This window comes from Mesocricetus auratus, unplaced genomic scaffold, assembly GCF_017639785.1.
Source record: "Mesocricetus auratus isolate SY011 unplaced genomic scaffold, BCM_Maur_2.0 Super-Scaffold_4256, whole genome shotgun sequence".
NCBI lineage: Eukaryota > Metazoa > Chordata > Mammalia > Rodentia > Cricetidae > Mesocricetus > Mesocricetus auratus.
The window spans coordinates 88,887,634-88,906,468 of NW_024429182.1; the positions used below are offsets into that span (position 1 = coordinate 88,887,634).

The 18,835-nt window shown below is 44.1% G+C and overlaps 1 protein-coding gene across 4 annotated transcripts in view; it reads left to right on the plus strand.

Annotated features, from left to right (window-relative positions):
- The window catches only part of Sbf2 (SET binding factor 2), a 360,275-nt gene extending 345,140 nt beyond the window's left edge, over positions 1-15,135 (plus strand). For all 4 annotated transcript variants that reach the window (XM_040756376.1, XM_040756381.1, XM_040756385.1 and 1 more), the window contains 6 exons: positions 1,412-1,645; positions 8,826-8,930; positions 10,058-10,251; positions 10,756-10,843; positions 12,953-13,084; positions 13,637-15,135. In XM_040756376.1, the coding sequence (XP_040612310.1) occupies positions 1,412-1,645; positions 8,826-8,930; positions 10,058-10,251; positions 10,756-10,843; positions 12,953-13,084; positions 13,637-13,735 (852 nt within the window). In that variant the 3' untranslated portion in view covers positions 13,736-15,135. The remainder of the gene's footprint in view (positions 1-1,411; positions 1,646-8,825; positions 8,931-10,057; positions 10,252-10,755; positions 10,844-12,952; positions 13,085-13,636) is intronic.
- Positions 15,136-18,835: the final 3,700 nt, after the last annotated feature.

Consider the following 18,835-nt stretch of genomic DNA (forward strand, 5'->3'; position numbering starts at 1 on the left):
TCAAAACAAAGCAACTTTACCTATGTAGGATTAAAGGTGTGCCACCACGCATGCCATAGCTGCAAAACTTTTAAATGCTTTAGTATATAGTAAACCTGAGGAAGGGCCTTAAGGGAAGCACTGACATTTGGAACCCAGCCCAGAGGACTGCATATCTCACGGGCAACCAAGTTTGGTTATATACATCTTCATGACCTAGGCATGCAACAGGCAAGTTTGAACGTCTGAAGTGGGTTCTGGGAACTCAGATCTTCTGGAAGATCACCAAGTACTCTTAATAGCTAAACCCTCTCATATTTTCGCCTTTTAAATTACTCCTGGGGCTCAGTGTGGTGGCATATACCTCTAATCCTATTACTTGAGAGAAGCAGGAGGATCACAAGTTTGAAGCCAGCCAGGACTGCCTAACAAGACTGCCTCAGAAACATCTATTGTGATATTTTGTTTGTGTTTTTCCTGAAGATCAGAGGATAAAGCTAGCCCCTAATTAACCATAGAGGCTGGAAGGAGACAAGAAGTGGTAAGGCAGGGTGTGTAGACAGGATCTCAGCCCCATTTAGGTCTGGGGTTTTGTAGAGGTAAGAACTCTAGTGGCTGACTGTCCTCTTTCTCTGATCTTTCAGCTTTTACCCCCTAATATCTGACTCTGGGTTTCTATTTAATAAGACTATTTAGATTCACACTTCAAACATAAACAAAATTACTAGATGGGAACTGTTTTATACCACACATAAATTAAATACTTGGGGCCTGGCACGTTTGATAAGCAGAACACTTCAGTACTTAGGGGATGCAGAGGTCCCTGCCCTAGGCCATGCATTTAGAACTCTATCCAGCCTCTCTCCAGTGGGATGTTCACCAAGAAACTAAATGCTCATTTTTAGGTGGCCTCTCCTTATCTAATCCTTGCTCTGGGTCCTCCATATCCCTGGTCTGAATCCAAGCCACTCACCAGGTTACTTGCCCAAGTTGGCCTGCCATGCCAGTGCATGAGTCCCAAGGGTCAGAGGAGCCAAGTAGCTGCCTGACAAGGACTGAGAAGAGTGTGGCCATGTGGCCTTGTGGCCTAGGGTATATGCACATGTTCATGCAAGGTCAGCATGGGAGGAGGCAGTGGCTAAGCCAAGACCTGTGAACTGAGGACCCAATTCCCCCTGGGCCTAGTATAGAATTATGAGGAACCAAGAATGCTTTATTTGAATCTGACCTTCCAAATCATTAGGAGGTTACATTTGTTGAGGAAGGAGGGTAACATGTTTTATTTAATGCTCTCTTAATGCATAAGTTTTAAATATTTAGGTGAATTCATATACTTGCCCTGCACCCTGAAAATGTAAGGGGCTGGCTTGGTAGAAGTATCAAATGCTTCAGGGTTGAGATAAAACTACATTTCAGAATTTTCTTTAAACAGGCCCTGAAACCTAATGTTAATGTCTCCAGCCTAAAGAAGTGGGATTACTACACAGAGGAGACTCTGTCTGCAGGTCCTTCATATGACTGGATGATGCTGACCCCCAAGCATATTCCCTCCGAGGAGTTGGATATAGCTGGAGCTGCTGGACCCCAGAGTCAAAGGAGAACAGTATGGCCATGCTATGATGACATCAGCTGCAGCCAGCCAGATGCCCTCACCAGACTTTTCAGTGTAAGTCAGCAATGTATAAACACACCTACAGGCACTTAGGGCCCCAAGAAGAGAGCATAGACTGAACTTGCATACTTACATTTTTATTTATTACATTTCAATCCCAGTTCCCCCTCCTTCCTTTCCTCCCACTCCCTCCACTGCCCCCTCTTCCCATCTGCTCCACGAAGAGGGTAAGGCCTCCCCTAGGAAGTCTAAGTCCTTACTAAGTCCATCCCATCATCTCATTGAGGCAGGACCAAGGTATCTCTCCACCCCCAAACCCCTGTGTCTAGGCTGGGCACAGGAACTCTCCATATAGAATGAACTCCACTAAGTCAGTTTGTGCATTAGTGTTAGGTCTTGAAACTACCACCTATGGCCTCATATATTGTCCCAGTCATACCATTGTCACCTATATTAAGTGAGTCTATTTTGGTCTTATGCAGATTTCCCCATCTGTCAGACCTGAGTCAGTGACCTCTCACTAGCTCTGATTTGCTGATTGTGTGGGTTTCCCCATCATGGTCTTGACTCCTGTGTTCATATTATCACTCCTCCTTCACTCTGATTGTACTCCAGGAGCTTGACCCATTGGTTAGTTGTGGATTTCTATGTCTGTTTCTGGAAGAGGGTTTCGGGGTTGTGAATTGTAGGCTGAGTATCTTTTGCTTTATGTCTGGTATCCACTTATGAGTGAATATATATTGTATTTGTCTTTCTGGTTTTGGGTTACCTCACTTAGGATGATTTTTTCTAGTTCTGTCCATTTGCCTGTGAATTTTAGGATGTCATTGTTTCTTACCACTGAGGAGTACTCCATTGTGTAAATATACCACATTTTTTTTAATCCATTCTTCAGTTGAGGGGCATCTAAGCTGTTTTCTGCTATGAACATAGTTGAGCAAATGTCCTTGTGGTGTGAATGTCCTTGTGGCCTCCTTTTGGTATATGCCCAACCGTGGTATTGCAGGGTCTTGAGGTAGGTTGACCCCTAATTTTCTAAGAAATCACCATACTGATTTCCACAGTGGCTGTAAGAGTTTGCACTCCCACTAGCAATGGAGTTGTGTTCCCCTTTCTCCACATCCTCTCCAGCATAAGTTGTCACTGGAGTTTTTGATTTTAGCCACTCTGATCAGTTTAAGATGGAATCTCAGTGTGGTTTTTTATTTGTATTTCCCTGATGACTAAGGATGTTGATCATTTCCTTAAGTGTCTTTTTGCCATTAGAGATTGTTCTGTTGAATTCTGTTTAGATATATACCTCATTTTTTAATTGGATTATTTGGTAGTTTGATTTCTAGTTTCTTGAGTTCTTTGTATATTTGGAGATCAGTCCTCTGTCAGATGTGTCAGATCTTTCCCATTTGTAGGGAGCCATTTTGTCTTGTTGACCATGTTCTTTGCTTTACAGAAGCTTCTCAGTTTCGGGAGGTCCCATTTATTAATTGTTGCTCTTAGTGTCTGTGCTACTGGTGCTCTATTTAGAAAGTGGTCTCCTGTGCCTTTGTGTTCAAATGTATTTCCCCCCTTTTCTTCTGTGAGGTTCAGTGTGAATGGATTTATATTGAGGTCTTTGATCCATTTGGACTTGAGTTTTGTGCATGGTGATAGATATGGATCTATTTTCATTCTTCTACATGTTGACAGCCAGTTATACCAGCACTATTTGTTGAATATATTTTCTTTTTTCCATTTCATAGTTTTAGCTTCTTTGTCAAAGTTAGGTGTTCATAGGTTTGTGGGTTGATACCGGGTTTTCAATTCGATTCCATTGGTTCACCTGTCTGTTTTTATGTCAATACTAAGCTGTTTTCATTAGCTTAGAGCTTCAAGTCTGGGATGGTGATGTCCTTTATTGTACAGGATATTTTTGGCTGTCCTGGGTTTTTTGTTTTTCCATATGAGTTTTGCTCTTTCAAGGTCTGTGAAGAATTGTGCTGGGATTTTGATGGGAATTGCATTGAATCTATAGATTACTTTTGGTAGGATTGCCATTTTTACTATGTTGATCCTACCTATCCAAGGGCATAGGAGATCTTTTCATTTTCTGAATTGTTTTGTTTTTCAAGAAAGGGCTTCTCTGTGTATCTTTGGAGCCTATCCTGGCACTCATTCTGTAGACCATGCTGGCCTTGAACTCACAGAGATCTGCCTGCCTCTGCCTCCTAAGTGCTGGGATTAAAAATGGAGTATGCCACCAAAGCTCAACCCCTAATATCTTCTTTCTTTAAAGACTTGAAGTTCTTGTCATACATGTGTTTCATTTGTTACCCCAAGATATTTTATTTGTGGCTATCGTGATGGGTGATGTTTCTCTGATTTCCTGCTCAGCCAGTTTGTCATCTGTATAAAGGAAAGCTACTGGTTTTTTGTTTTGTTTTGTTTTTGTTTTTTTAGTTAATCTTGTATCCTGCTATATTACTGAAGGTGCTTTCAGTTTTAGGAGTTCTCTGGTAGAATTTGGGGGTCACTTATGGATACTATCGTATCAGCAAATAGTGACAGTTTGACTTCTTTCTAGGTTGTATTCCTTTGATCTACTTTTGTTATCTTTTTTCTCTAGCTAGAACTTCGAGTACTATGTTGAATAGATATGGAGAGCGTGGACAGCCTTGTCTAGTTCCTGATTTCAGTGTGATTGCTTTGAGTTTCTCTCCATTTAGTTTGTTGTTGGCTGTTGGGTTACTATATATTGCCTTTATTATGTTTATGTATGTTCCTTGTATCCCTATTCTCTCCAATACCTTTATCATGAAGGGGTGTTAAATTTTGTCAAAGGCTTTTTTAGCATCTAGTAAGTAATCATGTGGTTTTTTTCTTTGTTTATATGGTGGATTACATTGACAGTTTTCCTGTGTTCGACCATTCTTGCATCTCTGGGATGAATCCTACTTGGTCATAGTGGATGATTTTTCTGATGTGTTTTTTTGTTTGTTTGGTTTTTGGTTTTTGGTTTTTTTTTTTTTTTTTTGGTTTTTACGAGACAGGGCTTCTCTGTATTGTTTTGGAGGCTGTCGGTCCAGCCCAGCCTCAAACTGACAGAGATCTGCCTGCCTCTGCCTCCTGAGTGCTGGGATTAAAGGCGTGTGCCACCACCGCCCGGCTTCTGACATTCAGTTTGTCAGTATCTTTTTTGGGGGGAGGGGTTGAGGTAGGGTTTCTCTGTGGCTTTGGAGGCTGTCCTGGAAGAAGCTCTTGTAGACCAGGCTGGTCTTGAACTTACAGAGATCCTCCTGCCCCTGCCTCCCCAGTGCTGGGACTAAAGGCATGCACTACCACCGCCTGGCTTAGTTTGTCAGTATTTTATTGAGTATTTTTACATCTGTGTTCATGAAGAAAATTGGTCTGTAATTCTCTTTCTTAGTTGTGTCTTTGTGTGGTTTGGGTATCAGTATAATTGTAGCCTCATAAAAAGAGTTTGACAGTATTCCCTCTGTTTCTATTGCGTGGAATAATTTGAGGAGTATTGGTATTAGCTCTTCTTTGAATTTCTGGTAGTATTCTGCACTGAATTCATCTGGGCCTGGGCTTTTTTGGTTGGAGACTATTGACAATGTTTTCTATTTCCTTAGGAATATAGGTACATTTCAGTTGTTTATCTGTTCTTTGGGTATGTGGTACTTATCTAGAAAATTGCCCATCTCCTTAAAGTTTTCCAATTTTATAGATTGCAGGTTTTTGAAGTATTACCTGATGATTCTTTGGATTTCCTCAGTGTCTATTATGTCCCCCTTCTCACTTCTGATTTTAATTTGGATATTCTCTCTCTGCCTTTTGGCTATTTTGGATAAAGGTTTGTCTATTTTGTTGAATTTCTCAAAGAACCAACTCTTTGTCTCATTGATTCTTTGCATTGTTTGCTTTGTTTCTGGTTTATTGATTTCAGCCCTCAATTTGACTGTTTCTTACTGTCTACTCCTTTTGGGTGAGTTTGCTTCTTTTTGTTCTAGTGCTTTCAGTTGTTTTGTTAATTCAGTAGTGCACGATATTTCCAGCTTCTTCATATAGGCATTTAGTGCTATGAACTTTCCTCTCAGCACTGCTTTCATTGTGTCCCATAAGTTTGGATATGTTTTGAGGTCATTTTCATTAAATTTTAGAAAGTCTTTTATTTCTTCCTTGACCCAGTGGTGGTTCAGTTGATCATTGTCCAATTTCCATGTGTTTGTGGGCTTTCTGAAATTAATGTTGCTGTTGAATTCTAACTTTAAGCTGTAGTGATCTGATAGGGAATAGGTGTTTATTCCATTTTTTTTTTAATCTGTTGAGGTTTGCTTTGTTACTGAGTATGTGGTCAATTTTTGAGAAGGTTCCATGAGGTGCTGAAAAGAAGGTATATTCTTTTGTTTGGGTGGAATGTTCTATAGATGTCTAAGTCCAATTGAGTCATAACTTCTGTTAGTTCCCTTATTTCTGTTAAGCTTCTATCTGGCAGATCTGTCCAGTAGTGAGAGTTGGCTTTGAAGTCTCCCACTATTAGTGTGGCTTGGTTTAGTAATGTTTCTTTTACAAATGCAGGAGCCCTTGTGTTTGGAGCATAGATGTTCAGAATTGAAATTTTCTCTTGATGGATTTTTCCTGTGATGAATATGAAAAGCCCTTCTTTATCTTTGATTGTAGTTTGAAGTCCATTTTGTTAGATATTAGGATAGCTACACCAGCTTGTTTATTAGGTTCATTTGATTGGAAATTTTTTTCTTAACCCTTTACTCTGAGGTAATGTGAGTTTGAGGTGTGTTTCTTGTATGCAGCAGAAGGATGGATTCTGCTTTCATATCCAATCTGTTAGCCTGTGTCTTTTTATAGGTGAATTGAGACAATTTTATTAATGGATATTAATGACCAGTGATTGCTAGTTCCTGGTGTTTTTGTTGATGGCATTGTGTATTCAATTCTTTGGGATTTGTTGCTGTGAGCTCATCTATTTCCTGTGTTGTTGTGGACATAGGTGATTTCCTTGGGTTGGCATTTTCCTTTCTGTAGGGCTGGGTTTGTGGATAGATATTGTTTAAATTTGGTTTTATCATAGGATATCTTGTTTTCTCCATCTATGGTTATTGAAAGCTTTGCTGGGTAAAGTAGTCTAGGCTGACAATGGATGTCGGCCCCTTAGTGTCTGCATAACCTCTGACCAGGACCTTCTGGCAGTCATTGTTTCTGCTGAGAAGTCAGGTGTAATTCTGATAGGTCTGCATTTATATGTTACCTGGCCTTTCTCCTTTGTAGCTCTTAATTTTCTTTATTCTCTGTTTATTGTTTTTTTTTGTTGTTGTTATTCTTTGTCCAGTCTATTTGGTGTTCTGTAACCCTCTTGTATTTTCATAGGCATGTCTTTCTTTAGGTTAGGACAGTTTTCTTCTATGATTTTGTTGAATATATTTTCTGTTCCTTTGAGTTGGATGACTTCTTCTATCCCTATTATTCTTAGATTCAGTCTTTTCATGGTGTCCCACCCTTCCTGCATGTTTTGTGTTAAGGATTTGTTGGATTTAAATTTTTCTTTGACCGATGAATCTGTTTCCTCCAAGTTATCTTCAATAGTATTCTGTTGTTTATGCTTGCATTTGTGGTTCCTGGTCGTTTACCCAGATTTTCCATTTGTGTTGTCTTTATTGCCTCTATTTCAGATTTCATATCTTGAATCATTTCCTTCACTTGTTTGATTGCTTTTTCTTTAAGGGATTTGTTGATAACTTCCAATTATTTTGTTTGTCTTTTCCTCCATTTCTTTGAGAATTTTTCATTTCCTCTTTAAGTGGCTCAATCATCCTCATAAAGTTAATTTTAGGTCATTTTCTTCTACTTCCTCTGTGTTGGGACGTTCAGGTCTTGCTGTTGTAGCACTTCTAATATCTAGTGATGCTGTATTACTCTTATTGTTGAGTGTGTTCTTATCTTGTTGTCTACACATCTCTTCCTCTAATCAGTATAGGTGGAGCTTGTGCTTCAGCGGTTCTCTCTCTCTCCAATTGGTATAGTTGGGGACTGTGGATCCCTTGACCGCTCCTTCAGGCACAAGTAGAGCAGATCTTCCGGTGAATGCTCCTCCTGGTGGAAGTGGGCCCAATGCTCAGGTGGTTACTGTTGTTAAAATGTCTAGGTTTACCCAATAAGGAGACATAAACTGTGAGTCGATGGTCCTACGTGGAGTTTTATTGGTGGACAGGGAAGGAAAGGGGGTGAGGGGTAACCAACCCATGCAGAGCTGAGAGAGGGGGTGGAGAGAGAGAGAGAGAGAGAGAGAGAGAGAGAGAGAGAGAGAGAGAGAGAGAGAGAGAGAGAGAGAGAGAGAGAGAGAGAGAAGATGATGAGAGTAAGAGAAGAGTAAAAGAGAGACAAGAGGAAGATGAGAGCGAAAGAGAGGAAGACGAGAGTAAAAGAGAGCATAAATGGGCAGGGGTCAGTCCTTTAAAGGGGTCCTTTGCACCTGCATGGTTCTCACAGAACTCTGGGCTGGCCAGAGTGTTGCCTGAGTGCATCCTGCCAGGTAACAGGGCAGGCCAGCATAATGCCTGAACCTTTCAGTCACTCCTTGAGGTACAGGTGGGGTTACAGCTCCAGAGGACGCTCCTCCCGTTGGAGGTGTAGATGGGGCTGAGTCGATGTGGATTCTTTACTTCCCTTTGTTAGAAATATGGGTAGCTGAGGGCCTGATGGGACACCTTCTGTGAGGCATATTCTGGATCGAAGCCATCCTGGCAGTAGCCACCCCAGACAGCTTTGTGTTTGATGTGAGTCTGACAGTCCATGAAGAGTCCCTCTGTTTCCCAGCTGCAAAAGGAAGAAGATGCCTCAGACCCTGTCAGAGTGAAAGCGTCTTCATGAGCATCTCTTGGTTCATTCTTTGCACATCTGGTTAGAGTCATCAGAGTTGAGGGCTCCTCTGTCAAGAAAGACTTAACTGCCTCAGCCATTAGGGTTGGGACATAGGCCCCTGGTCAGCCTTTAGCTTTGGTCATCAGATTTCCAACAGGCTGTCCAAGAGTGAAGAAGGTGTTTGAGACACACACTCCATGTATTATTATTAAAGTCAAACTGCTCAAAAACCCTGCTGAGTCCTAATAAATCATCAAATCCAGCTATATGCTAGCCATGCTGCTCATCTGGGCCCAGTACAGAGGAAACTGTCTCTAGGAACATCCTGACCTTCCAGAAAATATTCGTCTGTCAAACTGTTCTTTTAAATTCTTTGCAGGAAATTGAAAAATTGGAGCATAAATTGAACCAAACTCCTGAGAAGTGGCACCAGCTATGGGAAAAAGTAACCATGGACCTGAAGGATGAGCCAAGAACAGACCATGTGAGTTGACAGAGGCTCCTAAGCTTTGGAGGGTGTTAGGCCAAATGGAGACCACAGCCCGTAGCCCAGAGAAAATGGTAGAGAGGGGTCATGCCCTGGGGATTCAGGGCAGAATGTTCAAGATTACCAAAATGCTTCCTGAATGTCTCACTCCCCACAGTGACATAATGCACATGTTTCAGGCACTGAGTCCAGAGGAAATTACTGGGTACTCTATCTCAGTGCCACTGTGGTCTCTGCTGACCTACCACAAAGGACAGGAATGCCAAGCCCATGTTTGCTCCAGAGAAACAAGCAAAGAGAAATATTATAAAATGACAACATGTGCTACTTTTCTGTTTCCCAAACTCCCTTTTCTGCTGCTTCCTGTTTCTAATACCCCATTTCCTATTTCTGATATTAGAAACATTTATCAAGCTCATGGTATGTTCAAAGGACTAAGCCCTATGTAGTCCACAGTGAGTAAGGTTTGTACCTCATGCACAGGAGGAAGGCAAAGAAATCTACAGCTACAACTGGCAGGGCCACCACTCAAACCCACAGCAGACTGACCCCCAGCCCAGCACAGGGAAGCGAGGATGCATGAGTGTTCTCAAGAGCGCTTCAGGGGGAAGAGATGAGTGGCTGAGGCGGCGGCCTTGATTAAAGCACCGCGGACTCCATGCTAGCTTCACGTTCAGGAACTGTTGCCTCTTGGGCAGAGAGCACCATCATCCTGTGGCCTTTACCCCAGAAAATAAAATGGTTTCTAGATTGTTTTTAATTATGAAAGTAGGATGTATAATTTTAAAATAACAGTACAAAGAAGGTTACCAAGAGATGAAAATTACCCACAGTGTGTAACCTAGAAATAAGAGATTTACTGTGTGATATTTTAACCCTGCCTTCTTGTTGGCCTACATACCATTCATTTGCACCATTTTGGTTGTGTCCAGAACACCATTGAAAAGTTGTGGTTTTTTTGTTTTTTTTTAATCAGTCCCCAAATAATGGGTATTAAGTTGTTTCTTTTCATTTAAAAGAAAAAAAACCAGAATAAATGTTCGACATGACATGTGTTAGCTCATGAGTCAGTTTTCACCCTAAGCTTCTAGGAAACTTCCTAGCTCCTATTTTGTCTTTTTCAGTCCCAGAGACACTCATCGGGGTCCCCAGGACTTGTGTCCACCAACGTGCCTTCCTATCAGAAGAGGCCTGTGCTCCACCCACTGGACCGCAGCACTGGCGAGGAACAGAGTGCCACCATCGCCCCGTCCAATGGCATAGAACACAGGGCAGCCACGCTTTATAGCCAGTACACATCAAAGAATGATGAGAACAGGTGACATTGCTGGGTCCTGGTGTTAGCCTAAGCCAGCCCTGTGCACAGCCTTGCCAGAATTGAAATGGGTTTGCTTTCATTCTGTGGGTTTTTGGTTTTCTTAAATGCTTTGTTTAGATGGCTCTGGGGGTGGGGATCACTATTTGAGAGTGTGTGTGTCAGGCAATATTTTTTCAGTGGCACACATCAGAAATCCCTCTCATCCTGGCTGAAAGAAAAGGAATTTCCTCACATAAACTAGGGATGCCAAGGACGTGCTAGTGTCTCTCACAGCATCTTCAGACTTCTGTTTCCAGCTCTGTTTCCCTCAGTGTTATAGCATTCCTAGCATAGCAGAAAGCAAGGAAACCAAACCAAGAATTCCCAGCAAAGGAGTCAGTCAGGGCTAGCAACAAAACTCCGGGGAGAGCTCTCATTAGGGAGACAGAACCTGATAAACAAAAGGCAGTGTGTTTGATTTTGTAATGAAGTCAGAATAAACTGTCCTGTCTCCCTTCCTTGTAGATCCTTTGAAGGAACCCTGTACAAGAGAGGAGCACTGCTGAAGGGCTGGAAGCCCCGCTGGTTTGTTTTAGATGTAACGAAGCATCAGGTGAGACCTAATCATCTCAAGCCCTGCTTATGTGTTTCTCACACACAGCATGCTCGCCTAGGGCTTTGCCTTTATAGATGGGAGCTCTTCTAAGGCCCCAAATGTCCCTGCACCCTGGCACTAACTGTTGGAAGGAGATTTTAAAGCAGCCTCTACCGAGAGCCCAGCATGCTCAGGGCTCTGAACTCTTAATTCATAAGTGTCTCCTCTTTAACACCCAGGTCTAGAAGCATCTGAGAGCATTAGCCCTGCTGCATGCAGATGTGAACTGTGTGCCCCCCTTCCAGGATACAGCTGTCCATCTTTGCTGCAGAAACCATCCAGTTATGACAGATTTATCCAACATTTATTGTACCCCGCCTCACTATACTGGTTATTTAGCAAGAAACTGCTGTTCTTCAGAGATGGGAGCACTGGGAGGGAATGTGTCCACCCAATTCTAGGACTCACAGCAGACTAGACCTCACTAAGAACTCTTTGGCATGCTTTACTATTGTCCTGGCTGCTACAGGTTAGACGTCATCTCTTTGCTCCTGTAATTTCAAGGGACAAAAATCCCAACCTTCTGCCCCACAGCACTCTTCATTTGCAAGAGAAGTGAAGCCTCTGTTTCAGGCTGACTTGCTGTGGTCAGAATGCAGAGAATATCAGGAAGGACCTAACACAGTGGTTCTCAACCTTCCAAATGCTGTAACCCTTTAATACAGTGCCTCATGTTGTGATGACCCCAACCATAACATTTCATTGCTATGTCATGGCTGTAATTTTGCTACTGTTATGGATCATAAACATCTGATATGCGACCCCCAAGAGGTCACAACTCACAGGTTGAGAACCATTGTTCTACTCTGTGCCCTAACAGCACTTCTGTAGGATGGTATCAAGAGGGCCCCTTGAACAGAGGTGTTCTGGGGTCACCTTTTCCTCTGGTTCAGGGGCTTTGTTGGTTTTTTGTTGGTTGGCCCTTAAGAATATTGAGATTTGCAAATGTCCAGATAGAAACCCTTTTTAATCTGCACTTTAAAATAGCAGTCCCTGAAATCATAGAATCTTCACTATGTAGAAAAGTTCCATTAAACCACTAAATATAGGAAAAATCATGATTTTGCTATAATTTAAAATTATATCAAATTATGCCTGTATTCTTCCAATCTTCTGGATTTCTTTAGCATGGAAAGTATATAGCTTTTCCATTTAGTCCTGCTCATACCATGCCGGGGGTGGGGGTGGGTCAAGAGCCACAGTGATGGAAATGTCTATCATAGTCTAGCTGTGCACACTGGGAGCCTGGCTAGGCCAAGAAAGCTTTCACCAGCAAGCTCTTTAGCTTTTAAAACACTTCATTTCTTCTTCCTCCAAAGTAATACATGTTACTGTGCCAAATTTAAACATCTCATAAAGCTCTGACAGCCCAGCGCTGGCACCGTTTATGCTGCATATCTGCTCTTGCCAGCTTGCTGTTGACTGTAAAGCCTTCCTTGTCCTTGGTCCATCTCATGGCCGTGCTGTCACTTGGAGAGCCAGTGTTCAGTGCTGTGCTGACAAACGCAGCACCTATGGAGGCCCCAGCATTTCCGTTCCTATGGGAAAGTTGAGGTAGGAGAGATGGTCCCCACACACAAACATACTCATCTTAGCCGACATCACTAAGTTTTTTTCTAACAAGTGTTGTTCCCAGTAACAACATAAGGGAGCCTTACTGTCTTGCTGGCATTGCCACCCACTGTAATATTTCTAAGACTAAGGTGGACTCTTGGTAGGCAAAGCTGGGGAGATTCTGGATGTTTGTAGCTAGATGACATTTCTCCTGTGATTGCCCACTGCAGTCCTTTGGTCATTTTCAGACAGGTTGATTATCAGTGTATAGGAATTTTTTGTTTTGTTACTGTTTTTTCAAGAGAGTTTCTCTGTGTGTCACCCTGCCTGTCCTGGAACTCACTCTGTAGACCAGGCTGGCCTTGAACTCACAGAGATCCTTCTGCCTCTGCCTCCCAAGTGCTGGGATTAAAGGCGTGTGTAAGAGGCAGCCAGATGCAGAGGGGAGTTATCAGTTTGGAAAGCCATGCCATTTTTCATTTCTGTGTCCCATCTGTCTCTTTTTGGTCCTAGCTGCGATACTATGATTCTGGGGAAGACACAAGCTGTAAAGGACACATTGATCTGGCTGAAGTAGAAATGGTTCTCCCTGCTGGACCCAGCATGGGCGCCCCCAAGTATACAAGTGACAAGGCTTTCTTTGACGTAAGTTCATCTTCCCTGTCCTGCTGCACATCTCTCATCGCCTCCCAACACTAGAGTTGGTGTCACCAGAGATGGGCGTATCATGGCTTTGGACGAGTGGCAGACTAACCCCATGACTTCCTTTTCATGGGCCCAGAGCCTCGGCCCCCTCCTCAGCCTTACTACAGCGCTGTCACTGCCCTTAGTCACTTTGGAGAGGAAAGCTGACATCTTCCTGCCTTTGAGGAAGCAGGAGGGGTGGAGGTGGCCTTAGGACCAGCTGGTGCCTCTGGCCTTCCTCATACACAGCACCAAAGCAAGAATGGCAAGATAGCATCATAGCTGTACCGGGATGGAGAATGTGACCTCCCCCTTGGTGGCATCAGGATTAGTCAGTCAGGGACTAGATAGCCATCTATTTTTGCATGGCCCTTAGAATACCCCACAGCCCACCTCAAGGTAACAGATGTTAAAACAGGCAGTTGTGTCTATCCAGGATGGGACTAGTTTGTCACTCATCCAAAGCCATAAAATCTTGCTTTATATCTGGCTCCTCTGTCGTTGGTTCTGTAGCTCAAGACCAGCAAGCGTGTGTACAACTTCTGTGCCCAGGATGGACAGAGTGCCCAGCAATGGATGGACAGGATCCAGAGCTGCATCTCTGATGCCTGATGCCCATGAGTGGCCAAGCAAACGGGAAGAGGAACTCATGTACCAGACGGGCGGACGATGCTCACCCCAGGGCCTGAGGGTCTGCTTATCCTGGCCCCTCTTGAAGCAGCTGCCTTGTCACGCAGGTCTGGGTAGGAGCCCAGGCCCCCTCATGGCATCATGCCAATAGGATTTAGGTGGTTGGGGATCAGAGGAAGCTGCCATCATCTCCTAGGCAAGGCAAGGTACCTACCACCTGAGCCTTCGTGAAGGTTCTTTTTGTTTTCCAAGGCCATAATTTCCTTAAAGAACTTTGACAACAAAAATCCATACCCTCCAAAGGTCGTCGTATGTCCTGCATATGTTTCCCATCTGTAACGCATACTTTTATGCCTAATCTTTGAGATACTCTGTTCTCTGGTGCTGCCAAAAGGTGCTTTCATGGTTCCCGCCCTGCCATGGAGCATCACAGCAGGAGACATCACTACTCAGTGGCAGGCAGAAGGGTGTGCCCAGGATTCTCATGGGAAAAGCAGCAGTGAGGCGAGGCCTGGGCAGTGCAGGGAAACTACTGCTTCCAGCCACTGGTCTCCGAGGACCAGTGCCTGTGTCCTGTGCCCACTCCTGTCCCTTGACAGCATTCTGTGAAGTAGCAAGCAGGAGCAGAATGGGAGACCCCACAGAACACTGGCATCGAGCTCCTAACCAAGAAAGTTGGAGACTGAGGCCAGCTGCTTGCCAGCACACACCTGGGACAAAGCCAGACAGCCAGACAGCACTGCTCCTGAGGAGTAGGAACTGCTCTTACTCTCTCCATTACAATAGCCTTGTTTCTGCAGAGCCCAAACTCACGGCGCTGTTCCCTCCATGAACCTGAGCAGCTGCTGGGTCCTTGGTGGCTTGATTGATGTGTTTTGAAATGTTAATATGTTAAATACCAAACTAATATTTCAAGATATGTATATATGATTTCTATATCCTGATTTTTCAGATAGCCTGCTTATAATTTAATATAAAAATAACTAAACCGATTCATAAGATTTTAGTAATAAAAGATTGCTCCCTTTTTAAAGAATAAAAACTACTTTGTAGATTAAAAATAAATCAGATTTTCAAATTAATTATCAACACACTAGAAAGTAGAATTGTATTAATATAAGAAATTGGGAAATAAAATGAAGGATTTTTTATCATATTCATTTTATAAATTTGCCACCTGTGAAAACGGTTTTTGCACATTATTTGTATTTTTCTTTGTATATGAAATAATTTTTTGTACTTTGTAAACTATGGAGCCCATTGTACTTTAGCTCTTTGAGACTGTGCCCACTACTGCTTTTGTAACTGGATTCTTTTAACTTTCATGAAGGCATTACAAGCCTTGAGTCCACTAACCACCTGGAATTAAATTTATTTCTTAAGAAAAAGTGTCTTGTGTACTGTGAAGTCAAGTTCATTCTGCACTGTCCAGTACCATTTGGGCCTTGGAAGCAGCAGAGATGCTGGACTGCAGCCATGAGCATACGGGTCCTGAACACAGTTCTGTGGCAGTTAGGGGAAAGCCTCAGCCGTCCTCTGCTTCCCCAGTAAACCGCACCAGAGTTTACGACCTGTGGTGTATGGCAGGTTAGAGTAATCATAAGCAGAAGACATTGAGTCACAGACTTTCCTGGGCTGGGGAATTGGTTTCAGTTCTAAGCGACACTCTGTTTAAGTCACACTGCCAAAGAGAATGCTGATCCTTACCTCAGCCTTCAGCAGGCCAGAGTGCTCCAGAGGCCTGGCCAAAGCAGTGCTAGTCCCTCCCTGAGCCTCCAGGTGCATATGACCCAGCCAACAGGTCTCAGGCCTCCTCAGTGGCCAGCCTAGGACCTGCCACAGTGCCCTACGGTGTCCCTGAAATTCAGGAGGGAAACTGGAGCCAGGGCTGAGCAGGTTCAGTGCTTGCAGTCAGTACTGAGATTCTACTCCATAGCTGCAGTCAAAACTAAAGGAGAAGGACAGAAAAGCCAAGGACAGACAAGCCAAGGTCCCTAGCTGTGGCTCTGGAAGATGAAGCCCTCAGGGTTGCTAACATAAGTTCCATTGTGGCCAAGTCCTGACTCACCACCATCTCCACTCCAGAGCCAGGACTTTTACTGCTAACAGCTGGCTCCCTCCATGGAAACTGACATTTTAGTTATTTTGTCATGATTTAAAGAGTTGTTGAATAATACCATCATAGGATGAAAACTTTGTCAAAGAGCCTAGGTTGATCAGCAGGCAATGCCCTCACTGGGATTATGGGTGTGTGCCATCATACCTTGCCCTATTGTTCATGACATTCTTTATATAACCCATTATCCAAAATGCTAATTCATAAAGTTGTTAGTACAAAAGAAACTTATCATGAAATGCTTCATATTTTGTTCATAAGTCCTCAAAAACCAGGATGTATTTTACACATACAGCACATACTGGCTTCAGCCAGTGCTTTCTGTTTTTAGATACTAGCTCTGATACTCCAAATACATGTCATTTTGCCTGTCCAACAATTCAGTTTTGATTAATTCTCAAGAGATGGCAGAGACTGCAGGGGTGCGGGGCTCGGTCCATAAGACCATCCATCTATATATCTGGATGCTACCAAGCCCTCTCCTTAGACATAGGAATTTGCTGCTGCAAATCATCATTGAAAGAGACACATTTGCCAGTGTATTAGAAGAGACATAAATCTAGGCCATTAAATGGAAATCACATAAGATGGGGGGTCATGGCAAAACAGCCTGATGATCAGTCAGCCCTGACCTCTCCTAACCTGCTTGTTGAAGAGTTTAAGTAACTCCAGCCACCTGGCCACCCTGGTCAGAGACTGAAAATCACCAGCCTCTCTTCCTGTCACTCCTTCCTGGTATTGAGCCCCAGTCCTGAAGCCACTAGAGGCTCTACTCTGCATCCTCTGTTAGCATGAACACAGATGTGGTTGAAAGGGGCTCGCTATAGGCATCCAGACCCTCCTGTGACCCAGGACATTCCAAGAGTTTTAGCAGTCGTGTACCGTCTGTTTGCACAGCTCTGTGTATTCAGCCATGTACTTCGGCAGATGCCTGTTCCCACTGTTCCTCTACTAGATGATGAAGTAGAGTCAATGGCCTGCTCAGAGCATAGCACACATCAGGAAGGGCTGGGAGCAAGACACTTGGGTTGCTCTCTTTTAATTCACTGTGTGACCTTGAACCAGTCCCCTAATTCTGCTGGGCTTTGACCTGTGACATAAAGGACTCAGGAGGCCAAAAGGGCAAACTCACTAGAAGAGTGCAGGAGCCCTGGGTTCGATCTGTTATGTTGATTCCAAACTTTACCTTGTCAAGGACTTACATTCCAAACTGAAGTTTGAAAGAGCAACTGACAAGAAAACACACTAATCATCTTGTTACAATGGAGATTCCAGAGATCGGGGGGTGCAGTCTGGCAGCTTGTGCTGCTTAGCATGCACCACACGCTGGTTCCCATCCCCGACACCAAAGCAAATAAAGATTTTCATCAAATAAGTGTGGGGTGGGATCTAACCTGCCAGTTCTAACTCACTTCAAGGTGACACTTGACTGCTGGTCCAAAGAGCACCCTGGGAGTAGCAGGCATGCTGTCTGCATGCTGGGAGAAGGGGCCACCAATAAGAGGACTTGCAGACAGAGCCAAAAAGCCACAATGCAGATGTGACCTTTGGATCATCTTCCAGGGATACTGGCCTATTCTGAGCATAGGTTGCTTTCCCTGATTGTAGAGTCCAACTTGCTCTGCCACCTCATGACCAAGTTCCAGAGACCTACTGAACGCTCAGTCCAAAGATACATGTTCCACCCGGGGTAGCTCTAGATCAGGAGACATTACATACTTACAGGGTGCTGCCAAGTCAATTACAGTTGCTAACTGCTAATGTCTAAAGAGCAGAAGACAAGAAGAGGGACTACTGCCTGCCCAATGAAGCTGACCTTGACACTGTTGCCTTGGCCCATGGGAATGCCAACTCGCTACCATATTGGACATACAAGGGAAAGGTACATCTATTTCCATTGATATGTAGGAGTCCTGTGCAGTGACAAGGACTGTCACATGTGAGCTGTACAAATCGTCCCCACTTGGGTGCTTTCCGTGGCCATCAGCACGTGGTACAAATACCACACGCCACGCCTGCTCCCACGTTGATGTCCAGCCACATGCCTCTGCCCCACCCACCCCAGCTCACCCCTCATTCAGTCCTTCACTCTCAAGCCTCTGACCAAATGTCCAAGCTTTTGGCCCCTCCCCAGGAATGTGTATGTATGCAAGCTCACTGTCTTGGAGCACTGTTTATATCTTACACACAGAACAGACAGCCAACCACTGCTCACAGCTCTGCCACAGGTGAGGTTTTCCCTGCCTTAACTGTCTGTTCACATTTTCGGTTTAGTGGGTGGGGAGGGTTGCTTGAGCTGGTGTGTGTGTTGAGGTTAGAGGACAACCCTGTAGGAGCTGGGTCTCACCTTCTACCGTGTAGGTTCTGGGAATGGAACTCAGGTCATCAGGCTTGGTGGCAGACCCCTTTGCATGCTGAACCACTTCACCGGGTCTCCCTTCCTTTCATCCCACCATCAGGAGGCCACTGTCCATCTTTGGTCCCTTTAAGCAAGCCATCCTGTCCAGAAACGAAACTCTGGCTTTTCCATCTTTCAGCCACTCACATGGCAACATGTACAGGCAAGAGGCTCTGGTCACCTCATTAAGCTTGCTAGTTCCCTCTGGCCCTGCCCAGGCTCCTCCCAGGTGAACACATGCTCTGTTCTGATGAACTGCCAAGCCTGCCTCACCTGATGCTGTTGTGAGCCCGACAGAAGCCCACTTGCGAGTAGCAGCTTCGCCAGTGTGCAGACCTCTATCTGGGGTGGCCTGAATGTACAAGCCCCAAGTTCTATATAGCAATTCTTGCACAAGGTTTGCCACAAGTTCACCTAGTCTAGCAAATCATATGACCCAAATGGCAGCGCTGCTTGACCCACGGCCTGGAATTTCAGCTGAGCTCTTCCCTTGTAACAGCTACAGCCTCTCATGCCACCTGGAAGTAACGCGTTGCCTCCAATCCTCCGAAAAGGTTGCCTGGCAGTG